This window comes from Aquarana catesbeiana, linkage group LG06, assembly GCF_042186555.1.
Source record: "Aquarana catesbeiana isolate 2022-GZ linkage group LG06, ASM4218655v1, whole genome shotgun sequence".
NCBI classification, from domain to species: Eukaryota; Metazoa; Chordata; class Amphibia; order Anura; family Ranidae; genus Aquarana; species Aquarana catesbeiana.
In genome coordinates this window covers 412,083,996-412,104,483 of record NC_133329.1, presented here as the reverse complement: position 1 = coordinate 412,104,483, position 20,488 = coordinate 412,083,996, and the positions used below count along the sequence as shown (strand labels likewise).

The 20,488-nt window shown below is 47.6% G+C and overlaps 1 protein-coding gene across 1 annotated transcript in view; it reads right to left on the bottom strand.

The window, feature by feature from the left end:
* Positions 1-20,148, bottom strand: part of LOC141147291 (protein mono-ADP-ribosyltransferase PARP14-like) — a 62,673-nt gene extending 42,525 nt beyond the window's left edge. The window contains exons 1-5 of the mRNA XM_073634500.1: positions 19,853-20,148; positions 16,402-16,523; positions 8,450-8,483; positions 4,214-4,420; positions 2,171-2,410 (exon numbers count right to left, since the gene is read on the bottom strand). Of these exons, the coding sequence (XP_073490601.1) occupies positions 2,171-2,410; positions 4,214-4,420; positions 8,450-8,483; positions 16,402-16,523; positions 19,853-20,042 (793 nt within the window). The 5' untranslated portion in view covers positions 20,043-20,148. The remainder of the gene's footprint in view (positions 1-2,170; positions 2,411-4,213; positions 4,421-8,449; positions 8,484-16,401; positions 16,524-19,852) is intronic.
* Positions 20,149-20,488: the final 340 nt, after the last annotated feature.

The following is a 20,488-nucleotide window of genomic DNA, read 5'->3' as shown; positions in this document are numbered from 1 at the left end:
CTAGCACACATTTTCAACCTACCACTAAATCACCCCTTCCTAGCACAAATACCCCCCCCCCACCACCCCTCCTAGCGCAATTCTCCCCCCCCCCCTCCAAAATTTCCCCTCCCAGCACAAATCTCCCCCCCCCAATCAGCCTTCCTAGCACAAATCCCCCCTATCACCCCTGCTAGCACAAATACTCCCCCCCCCAAAAAAAAATTCCCCTCCCAGCACAAATCACTCTACCCCCCCCCCCAACCCCCCCAGCACAACTCCCACCCAAAAAAATCACCTCTCCTATAAATATGAACGCCTTTTCCATTTGATCATTTATTTATTTTTTGCATCTTTTTCTATAAATAATTGAAGGTAAAAAAAAATATTCTGCACTTTGAATACTACAACCCCATCAAACGATATTGTGAAAACCCAAACCTGTCCAATTGTTTCCTTTTCAGTTTGACCTCAAGAAAAAAAATTTTTCTTTCCATAATGTCTTCTATTTCCAATTACCAATTATTAATCTGGCAGCTTCTAAAGATATAGAGAGTCATATATAGCCACAATCTGGAGTAGCCGTGCATGACAACCAATCAGATTCTATCTTTCATTTCCAAAGCTTAACTGAGCAGGCTGAAGATAGAAGCTGATTGGTTGCCATGCTCAGCTGCCCCTGCGGCTCCGGTTTAACCCCCCCCCCCACTCCCCGCAATGTTATTTTATTATATGGTACAGTCTGTTCAAGGTGTGGAGGTAGGAGAGCTGGTCTCACTTCCACACAGCTAAAAAATATACAGGGGGACATACTCTTCATTTTAGGATAGTGGGTGGAGCCATTTTTTGATTTGTGATGGGGGATGGGGTCATGTTGATATCTGCTGTTTTCATTGGTCTAGTGGAGTCTTTTTGGTGCCTTTCCCAATTAACTGTATGGTTATCCTTTCTCATTGCTCACTACTCCATAGAAGCCATAGTTTCCATGTACTCCACTAATGACGACCAACAAGCCCAAAAAAAGCCCTCTAGTACAAGAATTATTGCATCCTCCCCCCTGTACCTCTGATTATTAATGTAGTATTATTATTTACCAGTAAGTTTAGTGTATTTTAGTTTAGTGTACTGGGAGAGTCTGGGTTAAGGTAATACTGATCAGGTGTTCCAAAATAACAGGAATTACCATATTTATCGGCGTATAACACGCACTTTTTTCCCCTGAAAATCAGGGGAAAATCGTGGGTGCGTGTTATATGCTGATCCCCCGCAGATTGTGAGCTTTTCGAAAGCTCTCAGCGGCTTTTGGCTTTTCTCGGCGGCTTTAAAAATGGCGCCGCCGTTCTCGGCCGCTTTCGGACATTCTCGGTGGCTCTCGGCCGCTTTCGGCAATTCTCATCCATTCTCGACGGCTTTCGGCCGCTTTCGGCCATTCTCGACGTCTCTCGCAGTCCTGCGGGAGCCGCCGAAAGCCGAGTGCGTCTGAGAGCGGCCGAGAGCCGCCGAGAATGGCCGAAAGCGGCCGAGAGCCGCCAAGAATGGCCGAAAGCGGCCGAGAACGGCAGCGCCATTTTCAAAGATGCAAACGACACAGGCTACAGATGGACACTAACAAGGCTGCAATGGGGGACAACACTACAGATGGACACTGACAAGGCTGCAGATGGACACTGATGAGGCTGCATTGATGGGCATTTAAATGTAAGTTTTTTTCCTTAAACTTTCCTCTTAAAAGTTTTTTTCCTTAAAATTCTCTCCTAAACTTGGGGTGCGTGTTATACGCCAATAAATACGGTAATGTCTCTTGTAATTAATGGTGTGTTGCTTGTGTTAATTCGTATCTAAATGATTTATTATGTCCGACATGGCAACTGTCCAGGCGGCTGGTTGATATAACCTCTAACTAAGCAGCTCTATAAGCCCCATGAGTATAAAACAAGCAGGAAATCTTCACCAATGATCTGCCTTTGTATGTAGTAGTATAAGATTTAAATTACAAAAAACAATAATGCGATTTAACTTTTTAGAACTAATTTGGAGAATTGATACCGCAATGCTTAGTTTTATCAGGAGATCTTCAGAAAGATTCTTCATATTAATTCATGATGATAAACTGCCGGCCATCCCCACCCCGGTATGCGTGCGGTTCTGTGATCAGAGTACCCGGTGCTGTCCAGCTTGACACCCAACGTACCTTCTACAGTGGAGAATGTAACCAGTGCGGCGCCCTCTTCAGGAATGGCCATGGTGTCTTCCGTACTTCCAGGAACGCCATGCTTCGGGTTCTCAAAATACAGGCCAATGTAATCCTCAGGGGTGTTGGGTGGGAGGCCTTCAACCCTGATCGTTCGTGTTTCTTCCAGAGGCTTTACCTTCATTTTACATTTCCGGATGTTGGAGTTTCTTGAAAAATTTTCAACAAATTTTAAAACATCTGGCAAAAAAAAAAGAAGTTGGTTGAATGATGAATGAATGTGATTGCTAAACTGTGACAGGACATATTGTACACCGGTGATGAGGTTTTGTTTATCTTGAATCTTGCAATCTTCTTTACTACTTTCAGCATAAAAGCTTTAATGCCGCATACACACGACAGGACTTTCCGGCAAACTAGGTCCGACGGGATTAGTCCGCTGGACAATCCGATCATGTGTGGGCTAGTCCGATCGTTTTTTGGGTAAAAAATCCGATGGACCTAAAAATAGAACATCCTTCAAATCTGTCCGACGGATTCAAGTCCGACGGACTAAAAATCGGGAAAACCGTTCATCTGTGTGCTGGTCCGGCGGACCAAATACGACGCAAGGGAAGCTATTGGCTACTGGCTATTGAACTTCCTTTTTTTGTCCCGTTTACGTCATCACGTACAAAACGAACGGACTTTCGATCGGACTTAGTCCGATCGAAGTGTGGCCAAGTCCGTTCGTTCTGAAAGTCTGTCGGACCTCTGCCAAAAGTTCGTCGGGAAGACCGTCGGACCTAGTTTGACGGAAAGTCCTGTCGTGTGTACGCGGCATAAAAAAGTCAGGCACCAGAGGATCAGCAGCTTATGTGAGCCTTTGGTCCCAGAGATGCAACAGGAAGTATGAGAAAATCTCACACAGTGGGGGGATGTCCCCTCTTAGCTTAAACAGTTGTCACCAGAACCAGCGTCCCCATTGGAAGATTTCTACTCATCTCTTGTTCTGGGGACAACTCTAAAGTTTTAGATTTCCCTTCACTTTCTTTATCAATAAAAATAATTATTATGTGTTTTACTAATTATCAAATAACAATATTAAGTGCTTATATGCTAATGTTAGGTTCTTTATATAATAAAGTGTTCACTTGCTGGGATGACTTTGCAGAAAGAAGTTATTGGAAAAAATTGTTGTTCTCCAACTATCTTGGAATGTTTTGTTGGTGGAATTTGGAGAAAGAGTCTCCACAGTGAGAGTCTGGGTTGTGGATCCCCCCAATGGGGACAATGATAACAATGGGAACTTGACAGGGAGTCTAACCCTTAATCACTCTATCCAAAACCTTGTTCCCTGGAGATACACTTTAATTCTGTGACATGGTTGCTCCATAAAGCTATACAAAGCCAGGGCAGCAAAGTCAGATGAAAGACCCACCAGCAAGTTCTGGGCTGCTGCCCTCTGAATATGTAAAGTGGAAACCCACCAGCACCCTCATGGCAGCCATTCCACCAGGTTCCAGCCGTGTAGAATGAACACAAGAGCTGAGAATGAAATGGATTTTAGACCACAAGCCTTATTAAAGTTTATCGGTTCATCTTGAAAGCTGATTGATTACTTGATTAAATTGTTTGGATACATTTTCCTAATTGTTTCCCTTGGTATCATTTGATTGTATTTTTTTTTCAGTTGGCATTTTTAGTCATTATTGTCCTGGTATTAGAAATAATTGTCCATAGCAGATGTGTCCTGAGAAGTGCCACCCAGAGGTGTCTCCAGGACTATGATCGGGAGCTGACTTCTCAGGACTACGGGTACCTTAGCAGAGAAATTTAAAATAAGTATTGAGCTCAAAGTTCTTTTTTTAGTACATCTAGGATTCTACTCATGAACATTTGCCACGGAGCATACAATGAAGCACGATTATACCTAGGAAAATAAAGTATGTTCAGAACCGCAATACAATAAAATTGTTTTAATAACCTGACATAGAGACTATTATCACCCGCATATCTGTGTACTTCATAAGAGAAGGGATTGGGGTCAGTGTTGGTTCTCACCGATATCACATGTGAAGGTGATGATTGCACTTTGTTTCTCTGGAATTCTCTCCACCTGGAAGTCCGTGTCCTCGTTAATGCCACTTATATTCTCCACCAGAAGGTTTAACATCTCCGAAGAGTAGCTGTCCTGGATGTTCTCTATCAGAATCAGAGAGGTTTGGGGTTCCTGTGTAACGTGTGATTGATTACTTGAAGCCTCGGCAGCTGTTAAATTAAAGAGAGAAACATTAAACTGATCTTTTATCACCAGCCAGTATATAAAACTTCATACCGCTGCAGCTAAAATTCACTCTGCTCAATATGACCATCATCTCCTTCAGCCATCATGAAATGGATTGTCTCTTATAGCTTAATATTGTGACCACCATCAGGCCTCTCCAACAACCATGACCACCATCAATTTATTTGCCAACCAGATTCACCATGATCATCTATGACCACCAACATTTAATACATCAACCGTGACATTCACCATTTTCTACATACACCAGACATGACTGCCACCATATTATACACCATCCATGACGTTCATCATTTTCTACCTCATCCATGACCCCCATCATATTATACAACCTCATCCCTGACATTCATCGTTTTCTACACCAGTCATGACCACCACCATGTTTTACACCATCCATGATGTTCATCATTTTCTACACCAGCAATGACCACCACCATATTATACATCAACAATGACATTTATAATTTTCTACACCAGCCACGACCGCCACAATAATATACACCATCCAAGACGTTCATCATTTTCTACACCAGCCATGATCGCTACCATATTATACACCAACCATGACTTTCGTCATTTTCTACACCAGCCAAACTGCCAACATATTATACACCATCCATAACGTTCATCATTTTCTACATCATCCATGACCACCACCATAAAATACACCAACCGTGACATTCATTGTTTTTATTACTAGCCATGACCACCACCATTTTCTACACCAGCCATAACGCTCATCATTTTCTACACCAGCTATGACCACCACCATATTATACACCATCAGTGACATTCGTCATTTTCTACACCAACCATGACCACCACCATTTTCTACACCAACCGTGACATTCATCATTTTCTACATCAGCCATGACCACCACCAAGTAGTGTATTTAGGTTTTGTGCTGCCCTAGGCCTGACTAAACTCGTGCACCCCTCAATTTAAATATGACTCACCCCTTCATGTCAAGATCACACCCCTTGCTGTTTAAAACCCGCCCTGGATTTCCTTAATTTGCATAGATTTCCTCTTACTTCCTGTTTGGCTATGGGGCAGAAAGTGAAGGGAAGTCTCTGCAATGGGACAGGGATGGTAAAAAATAAACCCTCCCTTATTCTATCCAAAATGAAAAAAAAAAGTGTCGCCTATAGTTCTACTTTAAGTACAAATTTCTGATAGAGGACTAAGAAGATATAGCCATGCCAATGGCGCAGCAGAAAACAGATAGCACTGTGAGGAAGGTTTGTGGTGCAGGACGTGAGGACAGTCAAAATTAGAAGCGGCACCCCCCCCCCCAACAGTTGCGGAATGCTGGCCACCCGCATACCGGAAGCAGACGCTTTATGGGGGCGCTAGACTTATTTGCCTCTCAGCCCAGTCCGCCCCAAAAGACTGGTGCTACAATACACTAACACTTGCTCTCTTACTGTGCTGCCCCCCTGCAAAGTGCTGCCCTAGGCCTGGGCCTTGTCGGCCTAGGCCAGGATACAGCGTTACCACCACCATATTATACACCAGCGATGACCACCACCATTTTATACACCAGGGGTCTCCAAACTTTCTAAAGAAAGGGCTATCCTTCAGACTTTAGGGGGGATGGACCTAGCGGGAGTAAGCAATGCCCAATCTTTGGTATTAGGGGGAGAAATAGTTGGTGTCATCGGGAGGATTAGTGCCCCATTTTTGTTGTTAGTGGAAGGAATTATGCCCCATTGTTGGTGTCAGTGGCAGGAATTATGCCTCAAGGGAAGGATAAAGGCAAGCAAACGGCCACAGTTTGGAGACTACTGTTATACACCATCCATGAGGTTCATCATTTTCTACACCAGCCATGACCGCAACCATATTATACACCAATTGTGACATTCATCATTTTCTACACTAGCCATGACCACCACCATATTACACAAAAACTGCGACATTCATTATTTTCTACACCAGCCATGACCGCCACCATATTATACACCAACCATGATGTTCATCATGTTTTACACTAGCCAGGACCACCATCATTTTATATACCAGCTGTGGCCATCATCAAGTTCTACAGCCCGAAGTACCACCATTATGTTTTACATGTACCTTGACCAACATCATGTTATACAGGCATCCAGGTCACCCTCATATTCCACAGCTGGCATGAACACCATTGTATTTTATAGCCACCATAAAAAAATATATATTTGACAGCAAATGCAACCACTATTAAGTCATGTAACCTCCTTGACTACAATAATCCCTTTACAGCCGTTATAACCTTTGTCATGTTCTACAGCCCCTCAATTATGTCCAACAGTTTACACAGCTTTTCCCAACCAAGGTTCCCTGAAACCCTAGGGTTCCTCCAGAAGTCACTAGAGGTTCCTTGAGCAATGAGGAATTTTTTACGCTCAGATAAGTAACCATTGACAATTTTTTTTTTTTGTAGCCATCTGTATGGACTGAATATTTCCCACTGACCATAAATGTAAGAAGCATTCTTCCCTACTACTGCCATGCTAATGTACTGGGAGCTGAAGGTTTTGTAATTAACACTGAATTCCAGGAATTTAGCTACTTTGTAAAAACTGCAGGCATACCATGAGTTCAGTCTAACAAGGAGCCTGCCACCTCTTGGACTTATCTCTATTATTCACATCTAGCATGTTTATTGTGCTCCAGGAAGATAACTTCTAGAGCTCCAACACTGCTCATTGTGGTCTCAGTTCCTTCAAGAGCAGAATCACTGGAACTGCTATGCTCACCCCTCTACTCCTTCTGCCCATTCACAGAAGCCTTTGTATTACGTGAGCTCATTGACAAAATACAAAGGCTTCTGTGAATGGACAGCAGATGGGAGGGACAGATATAGCTGACCTGTGTCATTCTCTCCTCTCACAGCCAGGAGTGTATCCTCCGGGGGCAATAAACCTTTTGCCATATAAGTAATAGAGATACATCCGGGGGTGACATGCACCTAATTGGACTTAAGGTGGTTGTAAAAGCAGAAGGTGCGTTCTATGCATTAAGATTAAAAAACCTGCGTACAGCAGCCCCCCCTCATACTTACCTGAGCCCCATCTAGATCCAGCGAAAGGTGGCAGCAGTGTCTTGGCTGCTCAGGACTCCCCTCCTCATTGGCTGAGACAGCAGCGCAGTGCCATTGGCTCCCACTGCTGTCAATCAAAGTCAGTCAGGCAGCCAATGAAAAGAGAAAGGGGGCAGGGTCGGGCCACGGCTCCATGTCTGAAAGAACACACAGAGCAGTGACTCAGCTCGGGTGCCCCCATAGCAAGCTGCTTTCTGTGGGGGAACTCAACAGGAAGGAGGGGCAAGGAGCAACGAAGAGGGACCCAGGAAGAGGAGGATCTGGGTTGCTCTGTGCAAAACCATCACACAGAACAGGTAAGTATAACATGTTTGTTATCTTTAATTAAAAAAACAAGACTTTACAATCATTTTAACTCATAGTGTACCTGAACTTTTTAAAAAGTTACTGAATTCCTGGAATTCAGGTTTAACAGGGGTTCCCTAAGACCGGAAAGTTATTTCAAGGGTTCCTCCTAGTTCAGAGGGTTATGAAAGACTGATTCTAACAGGACCACATGACATTCAACACTCACCATAAGACCCATCATACTGTGGGGAGATTTACTAAAACTGGAGAGTGCAAAATCTGGTGCAGCTCTACATAGAAACCAATCAGCTTCCGGGTTTTATTGTCAAAGCTTAATTGAACAAGCTGAAGTTAGAAGCTGATTGGCTACCATGCACAGCTGCACCAGATGTTGCACGCTCCAGTTTTAGTAAATATCCCCCTATGCGTTTACCATGACTACCATCACCTCCTGCAACCATCCGGACCAACATTGTGTCCTACAGCCTCCACCATCTCAAGATATCCAGAAACCACCTACAGTCCTATGTTCTCTGCCCACTGCAGCCACCATCATGTCCTACAGACAACATCATCTCCGATATATTAAACAGCCATATGTTTAGAGCACATTACCTGGGGATTGGGGGGTGAGATCCACTTTGGAAACCTAAGAAAAAAAAAACAAAAAAACATTTTACTCAACGAAAATAGTAACCTATTCTAGGAAGTAGATGCTGATGATATGTACAAACATAATAGAATATAGGCATTGTCTTCAGAACCATCATTACACCATTGTATGTTCCATGTTACAAATGTTACAGTAATAATAAATGAGTTTCCTTTCTAATTCCAGAAGAGGATTTATTTAGAGCAGGTGAAGTCTTGCAGAGACAATGATGTTCTCTAACTTATAGTTGTGTGTAGGCAGGTTGCCTATGGTTTTCTAGCTATACAGTGGCTCAGGCTGGAAAGGGGTTAAGGCTGTGCCTTGCTGTTCCTGGGCTTTTTGGGTCCAGCCTATCCGCCCCGTATTATAAAAGTGGGGGAAAGGCTGTGGTCCGGGGCCTCGGTCGCCAGTCTGTTCCTTCTCTACGGAGGGATGCGATTGCTGCAGAGGAGGACTGCTGTGCCTTGCAGTCTGTCGGAGGCACTGGGAGTCCAGAGATATACCAGCTTCTGGGAAATGCCTGAAATGTACTATCTTATGCAGGTATGCCTGGTCAGCCAAGTAGAGATAGTTTAGGGGCATTTTTAAAATTATAGTTCATGTTGAACTGTATCTTTAAAGATTTTTGAGTAAAGTTGCATCTACCATTCTAAGCCTGGTCTGAAGTAATTTAAAGGGGCGCATGAGGGTTTCTGGTGTATCAAAAGAACTTGGGTCAGTAAAGCACATGTGGGGTATGAAGCAAAGCCACTACTACAAGGTTCACTCGGCAAGACAATAGTTGCTTTAGATAACCAAGGACTAGTGCAAGGTACATTGCAACCAGTTGGGAAGCCTGGTACCTGGTGTAGATGACTGGTCCTCCGGGAGCGAAGGAGGTTGATGATTTGGCTTCCTCCCCAGTAGTCGGTTTCCAGTAGCAACTGGATACCAAACAGTGTTTTACAGAGATCCATAGCCTTGTCGCATGGTACGGGAAAGAAGTAGTTAAAAACTGCACGCATAACGCCTGTGCTATGTGCATGGCGGGAACCCATTCTGTTACTGGGAAAGTGGTAACAGAGGTACGCTGGACTGGTGGAGTCGGCATAGGCTCAGCACATCCCTCCTAATGCAACATACATCAGATACAGGGTGTAGTGACACGGGACAGCACGTTTCAGAAAAACTCTGTATTTTACCGCACACAGTGAAGGCTCATCTCCAAGTTGGGGAACTGCCCCAGGCTCATTTATATCATTAAAAATATATTTCAGCTGCATCTCTGATAGAAACCTCTGCGGTCACACCTCTGTCTCCCAGTCACAACTGTCAAACAGGTCCGAGCTGCCCATGCAGGAGCTCTAAATAAGGCCATAATACCACATGGCAGCTTTGCCAACGACACACAACTCTGCCAGCCAGCTCATGCCTGCAAACATCTCACATGTAGAGTAGAAACCAACAGATCTGCAGGTGAAAGAGGGCAGAGCAGACCGATCACCAATGTCTCTGCAATGAAGATGAAGGACATAGCCAGGCAGAGGTCTCCTAGCATGTGTGGTCCCTTCTACTCGCTGGGCACTCTGCAGTTAACTCCAGCTTGGCACAGTCTATGATCTCGTACTCATGGGAGCACTGGAGAAGCTGGAATTCACTTCAGTAGATGGCAGAACTACAGTGATCACCGCCAACATCTTTTGGGTCCTGGGCAAGTGGTTTCCCCTGGGCCTAGCTCTGAGGAAGGGGGTGCGCCCCCAAAACGCGTTAGCTGTACCCTGTGTTCTGTGCATGCCCATGCATTGTTTTTATGGCCTTTTGTCAGTTGCATTTTGTAAGTACCCACTTTTATGTAAAACATTATTATTAAATTATCTTAATAATTTAGTAATGCACTTGGTGTGCGCGCCTTCCATTTCTGTTTTTCAAGTGGTTTCCCCTCTGTACACTGACCACAGGAGGTTGCTTGCTTTGCAATGCTACCAAGCTGCAAACCTGCTCAGGTTGGGGGTGGTGGTGGACAGGGTCCAGGATACAAGGTTTAAATCTGGTCAGGTGGGTGGGGATGGTGGACAGGGTCCCAGATACAAGATACAAGGTGTTAATCTGGTCAGGTAGGAGGTGGACAGGGTCCCGGATACAAGGTGTAAATTTGGTCAGGTTGGGGTGGTGGTGGACAGGGTCTAGGATACAAGATTTCAGGTGCAAATCTGGTCAGGTTAGGGGTGGTAGTGGACAGGGTCTAGGGTACCAGGTGTGAACCTGGCCAGGTTGGGGGGTGGTTCTGGTGGACAGGGTCCCGAATACAAGGTGTAAACCTGGTCAGGTTGGGGGTGGTGGTGGACAGGGTCTAGGATACAAGATTTCAGGTGTAAATCTGGTCAGGTTAGGGGTGGTGGTGGACAGGGTCTAGGATACAAGGTACAAGGTGTGAACCTGGCCAGGTTGGGGAGTGGTGCTGGTGGACAGGGTCCCAAATGCAAGGTGTAAACCTGGTCAGGTTGGTGGTGGTGGTGGACTGAGTCCAGGATACAAGATGCCAGGATGTAAACCTGGTCAGGTTGGGGGGTGGTGTTGGACAGGGTCTCAGATACAAGATACAAGGTGTAAACCGGGCCAGGTTGGGGGTGGTGGTAGACTGGGTCCCGGGTACAAGGTATAAATCTGGTCAGGTTGGGGGTGATGGTGGACTGGGTCCTGGATACAAGCTGCAAACTTGGTCAGGTTGGGAGTGGTTGTGGACAGGGTGTGGGATACATAGTGTAAATCTGGTTAGGTTGAGGGTGGTGGAGGACAGGGTCCTGAATATGAGATAAAAGGTACAAACCTACTCAGGTTGGGGGTGGTGGTGGACAGGGTCCCTGATACAAGGTGTAAACCTGATCAGGTTAAGGTGGTGTTGGACAGGGTCCCGGATGCAAGGTGTAAACCTGATCAGATTGGGGTGGTGGTGGACAGGGTCCCTAATACAAGGTGTAAACCTGATCAGGTTGGGGGTGGTGATGGACAGGGTCCTGGATGCAAGGTGTAAACCTGGTCAGGTTGGGGGTGGTGGTGGACAGGGTCCCTCATACAAGGTGTAAACCTGATCAGGTTGGGGGTGGTGATGGACAGGGTCCTGGATGCAAGGTGTAAACCTGGTCAGGTTGGGGGTGGTGGTGGACTGGGTCCCGAATACAAAGTGTAAACCTGGTCAGGTTGGGAGTGGTGGTGGACAGCATCTGGGATACATAGTGTAAATCTGGTTAGGTTGAGGGTGGTGGAGGAGGACAGGGTCCTGAATATGAGATAAAAGGTACAAACCTACTCAGGGTGGGGTGGTGGTGGACAGGGTCCCGGATACAAAGTGTAAACCTGGTTAGGTTGGGGGTGGTGGTGGACTGAGTCCAGGATACAAGATGCCAGGTGTAAATCTGGTCAGCTTGGGGGTGGTGGTGGACAGAGTCCTGGATACAGGATGTAAACCTGGTCAGGTTGGGGGTGGTGTTGGACAGGTTCTTAGATACAAGATCCAAGGTGTAAACCGGGCCAGTTTGGGGTGGTGGTATACTGGGTCCCGGATACAAGGTGTAAATATGATCAGGTTGGGGGTCGTGGTGGACTGGGTCCTGGATACAAGCTGCAAAATTGGTCAGGTTGAGAGTGTTGGTGGACAGGGTCTGGGATACATAGTGTTAATCTGGTTAGGTTGAGGGTGGTGGATGAGATAAAAAGGTACAAACCTACTCAGGATGGGGTGGTGGTGGACAGGGTCCCCGATACAAGGTGTAAACCTGGTCAGGTTGGGGGGGGGGTGGTGGACTGGGTCCCCGATACAAAGTGTAAACCTGGTCAGGTTGGGAGTGGTAGTGGACAGGGTGTTGGATACATAGTGTAAATCTGGTTAGGTTGAGGGTGGTGGATGAGATAAAAGGTACAAACCTACTCAGGATGGGGTGGTGGTGGACAGGGTCCCCGATACAAGGTGTAAACCTGGTCAGGTTGGGGGGGGGGGTGGTGGACTGGGTCCCCGATACAAAGTGTAAACCTGGTCAGGTTGGGAGTGGTGGTGGACAGGGTGTGGGATACATAGTGTAAATCTGGTTAGGTTGAGGGTGGTGGAGGACAGGGTCCTGAATATGAGATAAAAGGTACAAACCTACTCAGGATGGGGTCGTGGTGGACAGGGTCCCTGATACAAGGTGTAAACCTGTTCAGGTTGGGAGTGGTGGTGGACTGGGTCCTGGATGCAAGGTGTAAACCTGGTCAGGTTGGGGGTGGTGGTGGACAGTGTCCTGAATACGAGATACAAGGTACAAACCTATTCAGGTTGGGGTGGTGGTGGAACCTAAAAGTTAAAAACCCAGGAAGTCAGCACAGCACAGGGATGGTGGGAGCCCCTAAATTTATCATAACGAACATTTGTTATTGTTACGAAAAGTTAACAAACCTAAAAGGTACAAACCTACTCAGGTTGGGGTGGTGGTGGACAGAACTACAGTGATCACCGCCATCTTTTGGGTTCTGGGCAAGTGGTTTCCCCTCTGCACACTGGCCACAGGAGGTCGCTTGCTTTGCACTTCTTCCAAAGGTGCAAATCTGCTCACGTTGTGGGTGGTGGTGGACAGGGCCCAGGATACAAGATACAAGGTTTAAATCTGGTTAGGTTGGGGGGTGGTGGTGGACAGGGTCCCGGATACAAGGTGTGATGAGGTATGAGGTGCAGCGTGGTACTGCAGTTGAAGCTGAGTAAGCTTCTGCCGGTGGTGACCGCTGCCAGAGGTGACCCCTGTCCTCCCTCCTGCCGGCAGTGACCCCTGTCCTCCATGCTGCGGGCGGTGAACCCTGTCTTCCTTGCTGCCATCGGTGAGCCCTGTCCTCCCTGCTGCCAGCGGTGACCCCTGTCCTCCCTTCTGCTGGACCCTATCCTCCCTGCTGCCAGTGGTGACCCCTGTCCTCCCTGCTGCCAGCGGTGACCCCTGTCCTCCCTGCTGCCAGCGGTGACCCCTGTCCTCCCTGCTGCCAGCGGTGACCCCTGTCCTCTGCCCTGCTGCCAGCGGTGACCCCTGTCCTCTGCCCTGCTGCCAGCGGTGACCCCTGTCCTCTGCCCTGCTGACACCCTCTAAACTTCCCTACAAATAATGGCCTCTGTACACTGCCCTGAAAACTGCTGACCTTGTCCTCTGCCCTGCTGGCTTCCCATCCTCTGCCCCCCCTGACATTTTTACTGCACCCCCACATCAGACAGGCTAGATCCGGCTCTGGAGTGAACTCCCCCATGTCACAATATACAGCTGTGTATGGCTGCCTGAGGGATCAGCGAAGTTTTATTGTCCCGATATCTCCTTATCTTCACATGTGAATGACACGGCACATATAATGTACAAAGAACAAGGACGTTCTCCGACAAACAACGAGGAGAAGGAGAAGTACGTTCCATGAGCTCATATCTCGTGTTATAAGTTTACTTGGACTGTTTCATAATTTTATTTTTTGTACTCAATGTAGAGGTTTGTAGATGAGCTGCTGGAAGGAGATAACTACAAAGACCCGACCCAACCCAACTGCGGGACAACTGATATATATATATATATATACACACACACACACACACACACACACACACACACACACACACATATATATATATATATATATATATATATATATATATATATATATATATATATATATATATATACATATACACACACATATATATATATATACATATACACACACACACACACACACACACACACACACACACACACACACACATATATATGAGATATTATATCACCAGCATAGCAGGCCTTATTTACTGAAGCTTGATCCTCGCACGGATGCACACAGGCTGCGGTGTACTTACGCTCCATCGTCCGCACATACGCTCCTTCGTCCGCACATACGCTCCTTCGTCCGCACATACGCTCCTTCGTCCGCACATACGCACCTCTGCCTAAAGTTAAATTGTGATTTCCAATGTCTTATTGGTCTATCCGAGCAATCTAATGGTGGCTTCACACCTCTAATGCCCCGTACACACGGTCCAACTTTTCCGATGTAAAATGTGCGATCGGAGCTTGTCGTCGGAAATTCCGACCGTGTGTAGGCTCCATCAGACAGTTTCCATCGTAATTTCCGTCGCATAAAATTTGAGATCTGGTTCTCAAATTTTCCCGTTTGGGTAAATTCCGATCGTGTGTACACAATTCCGACGCACAAAAGTCCACGCATGCTCGGAATCAAGCAGAAGAGCCGCACTGCCTATTGAAGTTAATTTTCCTCAGCTCGTCGTATGTGTTGTACGTCACCGCGTTCTTGACGTTTGGAATTTCCGACAACATTTGTGTGACCGTGTGTAGGCAAGACAAGTTTGAGCCAACATCCGTCAGAAAAAAAAAACATGGATTTTGCTGTCGGAATGTCCGATCGTCTGTACGCGGCATTAGTTCTTGCAATGCTCATGTTATCACAATGTAATAGTGCGTGCATTATTGTGCATCACCCCAAAGCACTAAAGCAGCACACCTGCGTTGCGGGACATTGCCAAAAAAGAATCAGGCAGGTGCAGGGGGGTCACAGTGCCCTCTGTGCTGGGGGGGGCATCACAGTGCCCTCTGTGCTGGGGGGGTCACAGTGCCCTCTGTGCTGGGGGGGGTCACAGTGCCCTCTGTGCTGGGGGGGGTCACAGTGCCCTCTGTGCTGGGGGGGGTCACAGTGCCCTCTGTGCTGGGGGGGGTCACAGTGCCCTCTGTGCTGGGGGGGGTCACAGTGCCCTCTGTGCTGGGGGGGGGTCACAGTGCCCTCTGTGCTGGGGGGGGTCACAGTGCCCTCTGTGCTGGGGGGGGTCACAGTGCCCTCTGTGCTGGGGGGGGTCACAGTGCCCTCTGTGCTGGGGGGGGTCACAGTGCCCTCTGTGCTGGGGGGGTCACAGTGCCCTCTGTGTTGGGGGGGTCACAGTGCCCTCTGTGTTGGGGGGGTCACAGTGCCCTCTGTGTTGGGGGGGGGGATCACAGAGCCCGCTGTGCTGGGGGGATCACAGAGCCCGCTGTGCTGGGGGGATCACAGTGCCCGCTGTGCTGGGGGGATCACAGTGCCCGCTGTTCTGGGGGGATCACAGTGCCCGCTGTGCTGGGGGGATCACAGTGCCCGCTGTGCTGGGGGATCACAGTGCCCGCTGAGCTGGGGGTATCACAGTGCCCGCTGAGCTGGGGGGTATCACAGTGCTAGGGGTATCACAGTGCCCGCTGTGCTGAGGGTATCACAGTGCCCTCTGTGCTGGGGGAATACATTGTCTGCTGTTCTGGGGGATCACAGTGCCCGCTCTGCCATGCATGCTCTAGTGTACATGTTCTTTTACCGGTGTCTTGCCGAGAATGTTCCCTCGGCGGATAAGTTCCCCCCCTGTACTGCGCAGGCGCAGCGCCTGCGCAGTACATACTACTCTCAGCCGCCGGAGATAGCCGAAGCTCAAATGCTTCAATCAGCTGTACACGGCGCCTGCGCTCTGGGTCCAGGTTCCTTCCCCACCATCCAAGTGGACATAGAGGGGGAATCTAAAAGTGCCGAGCGCAGCGAGGCCGTGCCCGAAGCATGGCGAGCTAAGCGAGCCTGCGAGGGGCCCTCTTACAGGTGCCGTGTATAGCTGATTTTCAGCTGTTCTGCTTCGGCTATTTCCGCCGATACCTACTGCGCAGGCGCAGTAGAGGGGGGAAATTATACGCCGAGCGGAACTTTCTCGGCAGAACACCGGCATGTGACATCTCTCTGTCACACTGCTGTCTCCTCCTATCAGTATGTTCCTTGTTGACACATGAGCACTACAGCACACCTGATTGGCTCCTTCTATTGCTCTCCCAGTCTGAGCTTTGCTGTACAGGAATGGCAACAGGCTGACACCAAATCAAACGTAGGTACTTCTCAAACTTTACTCAGCCCAAGTCAAACTTACCGCTGATGGTTCCTCAGGGCTCCCACCGCCGTCCACCCCCGGAGACCGAATGTCTAGTTTGATCCTCTTCCCTCCAGGCAATTTAAGTTCATGGGCGTCTTTCTGCAGCACCCCATCCCTGTCTGTAATATGAGAGGAGTGAGGTCAGGAATGTGAAACAGAAATTCTGCTGCCAAGTTACAGTTCAAGGAAACTGAAAATACAGAAGAAAAACTGACATTGTATCCAAACCTGAGAACCAAAAAAGTCTAAAAATTGTATCCAAACCTGAGAACAAAAATGTCTAAAAATTGTATCCAAACCCAAGAACAAGAAAGTCAAATATTGCAGATTACCTGTCCTCGGGCTGCAGTCACACCTTTGTGTACCTGGAAACACACGATATACGCGCTAAAACACGCAATATGCACTTGGCTCACTGCCAAAAAAAAAATGCAGGACATACTTTGGTGTGTTTCTTGTGCATAGGAAAGCTCGTGCAAGTGAATGTTCTGCTGTACATTGTTGAGGGACAAGCGCGCAAAAAAAAGCATTGCGTCATGTAGCTTTAGGCTTAGTTTACATCTGTGCTGAAGTGCTACAACACACATTTGCATTGATGCATCTTCCTGCAGTGTTTTTGGAAGAGGTGGGGCCCTTCTTTTGGTGGTACTTCTTTGGAAGATGTGATTTTGGCCCCATAGATTTCAATGGAAGTGCATGAAAAACGCATGTACATGTTTTTTTGGTAGGATTTTGTGTTTACCAACCAGTCTCCTCCTACAGAAAAAAGGCACATCAAAAATGCCCAGAAACATGCTGTCAAAATGCACCAAAGAACGGATGAAGAAGCATACGCACAGGTGTGAACCTAGTCTAATGCCGCGTACACACGGTCGGACTTTACGGCAGGCTTTGCCCGTACTTTACGACGGACTTTACGAATGAACGGACTTGCCTACACACAATCCACCAAAGTCTGTCGAATTCGTACGTGATGACGTACACCGGACTAAAACAAGGAAGTTCATAGCCAGTAGCCAATAGCTGCCCTAGCGTGGCTTTTTGTCCGTCTAACTAGCATACAGATGAGCGGACTTTTCGACCGGACTCGAGTTCGACGGATAGATTTAAAACATGTTTCAAATCTAAGTCTGTCCAACTTTTGAGCAAACAAAGTCCGCTGGAGCCCACACTCGATCGAATTGTCCGACGAAATCCCGTCCGCCGGGCAAAGTCTGCCGTAAAGTCCGCTCGTGTGTACGCGGCATTAGAAGTGGAGTCTGCATTGGTTTTCAATTTTCAGGCTAGGTACAATAATGCTTATACAGAAAATTCCTGTTGGTCCTGCCAGGAATCCAGCATCCTTGTAAAGACCAATCAGAATCAGAGAAAGTTCTGGTCCCGGGGAGGACATTTCTTACACGCCGCTCACTTCCTGTCTGCTCATCGCATTGCCCACTTCACATCACATGGCTACATACAGCCCGATGCACACAGGTGTGCTAAAATCCTCCTATCTACACCGCACCTTTCCACCAGGAGATGGCAGAAAATCAATCATAGAGTCACATTCAAAGACAGAAAAAGAAAATACATGCTGGACGCCTGGAAAAGTGGCGTTTTTTTTAATGCCTGTGTGCGCCACGCCTAAACATGTGATTACAATAAAAAGGAAATATTTATAAAACACCAGAGAAAGCAGAACATTCACCAGACTGACATCTATTCTGTAATTATGAACATCTACAAAACATCACCTACAGTATACCCCGTACATCGATGAAAGGATGGAGTGGCTACACCCCTCATTACACCTACATGTCAGATATCCGACATCTCCCCCCCCCCCCCCCCCAATTCCTGCAGAAATCTAATCCGAGGTGACAACACTCCGATCCCTTCCCGGAATAGAATATATAGAAAGCGAAAAGAGACATCAGCTGCCCCTCCCCCCCATCCTCAGTACTTACCTCCCTCCTCCTTGTAGTGTATGAGGATCTCCTCCAGTCCTCAGTACTTACCTCCCTCCCTCTTGTAGTGTATGAGGATCCCCCCCATCCTCAGTACTTACCTCCCTCCTCCTTGTAGTGTATGAGGATCTCCTCCAGTCCTCAGTACTTACCTCCCTCCTCCTTGTAGTGTATGAGGATCCCCTCCAGTCCTCAGTACTTACCTCCCTCCTCCTTGTAGTGTATGAGGATCCCCTCCAGTCCTCAGTACTTACCTCCCTCCTCCTTGTAGTGTATGAGGATCCCCTGCAGTCCTCAGTACTTACCTCCCTCCTCCTTGTAGTGTATGCGGATCCCCCTCCAGTCCTCAGTACTTACCTCCCTCCTCCTTGTAGTGTATGAGGATCCCTTCCAGTCCTCAGTACTTACCTCCCTCCTCCTTGTAGTGTATGAGGATCCCCCTCCAGTCCTCAGTACTTACCTCCCTCCTCCTTGTAGTGTATGAGGATCCCCTCCAGTCCTCAGTACTTACCTCCCTCCTCCTTGTAGTGTATGAGGATCCCCTCCAGTCCTCAGTACTTACCTCCCTCCTCCTTGTAGTGTATGAGGATCTCCCTCCAGTTCTCAGTACTTACCTTCCTCCTCCTTGTAGTGTATGAGGATCTCCTCCAGTCCTCAGTACTTACCTCCTTCCTCTTTGTAATGTATAAGGATCCCCCTCCAGTCCTCAGTACTTACCGCCCTCCTCCTTGTAGTGTATGAGGATCCCCCTCCAGTCCTCAGTACTTACCTCCCTCCTCCTTGTAGTGTATGAGGATCCGCTCCAGTCCTCAGTACTTACCTCCCTCCTCCTTGTAGTGTATGAGGATCCCCTCCAGTCCTCAGTACTTACCTCCCTCCTCCTTGTAGTGTATGAGGATCTCCCTCCAGTCCTCAGTACTTACCTCCCTCCTCCTTGTAGTGTATGAGGATCTCCCTCCAGTCCTCAGTACTTACCTCCCTCTTCCTTGTAGTGTATGAGGATCCCCTCCAGTCCTCAGTACTTACCTCCCTCCTCCTTGTAGTGTATGAGGATCCCCTCCAGTCCTCAGTACTTACCTCCCTCCTCCTTGTAGTGTATGAGGATCCCCTCCAGTCCTCAGTACTTACCTCCCTCCTCCTTGTAGTGTATGAGGATCCCCTCCAGTCCTCAGTACTTACCTCCCTCCTCCTTGTAGTGTATGAGGATCTCCCTCCAGTCCTCAGTACTTACCTCCCTCCTCCTTGTAGTGTATGAGGATCCCCTCCAGTCCTCAGTACTTACCTGGATGCACCCTCTGTACACAGCTATACTCCCTATATTCATGGCATAGTTTGCTGGGAAGGGTGCAGAGGGTCCATCCAGGATTTGTAGTGTAATATGTGGTCACACCCGTTTAGCACCTCATAGTTGAAATACATGTACAGGTGATTGGGATTTGAGCACAGGTATATCTTTTCTTGTATAGAACTTCCTCCCCATCCCCCCCCCCAGTACCTACCTTTCTCCTCCTTGAAGTGTATGAGGATGTGGCCCTGGGTGCAGTCGGTGTCTCGGATCTCACATTCTCCTCCATTAGATTCGCTCCTCTTCTGGAAATACACCAGAAGTTTATTTTTTAGTTTCTTCAGTACCTTGGGGTCCTCCTTCCACTGGAGGGCCACAGGGTAGGGGTACTCGGTGTCCCCCATGGTGAAGGTGTCCGGGGCAGTGAGGCGGGGGCAGGGTATGTAGTATTAGGCCCGTCTCTGCTCCGAGAAAGTCAGAAATATTCTTTCACTTTCATTTCTTAACAGAGCTCCGCCCCGTCCTATCCCATGACTTGTTATATACTCAGCTATATCTGGAGGCCCTGTGACACCTATATGTGCCGTATGTCAGCCTTGTCCCCGATCTGAGGGGTCTGTCCCCGATAAAGTCCCCCCAATCCCGTCCCTCATTCCTCCTCAATTGTCCCTCTTTTTTGTCTGATGTATAAACAAAATTCACTATTTATCAAACACAAAGTGTGTTACAATGTTTAACCTTTTATCTGATTTCTAAATTGTTACATTTTTACATTTCCAAAATCCAGTATAAAGGAAGAGGAATGGGGAAAGAGTGAGTGAGGGTTTAACTATTTCACTGCCAGAGCCGT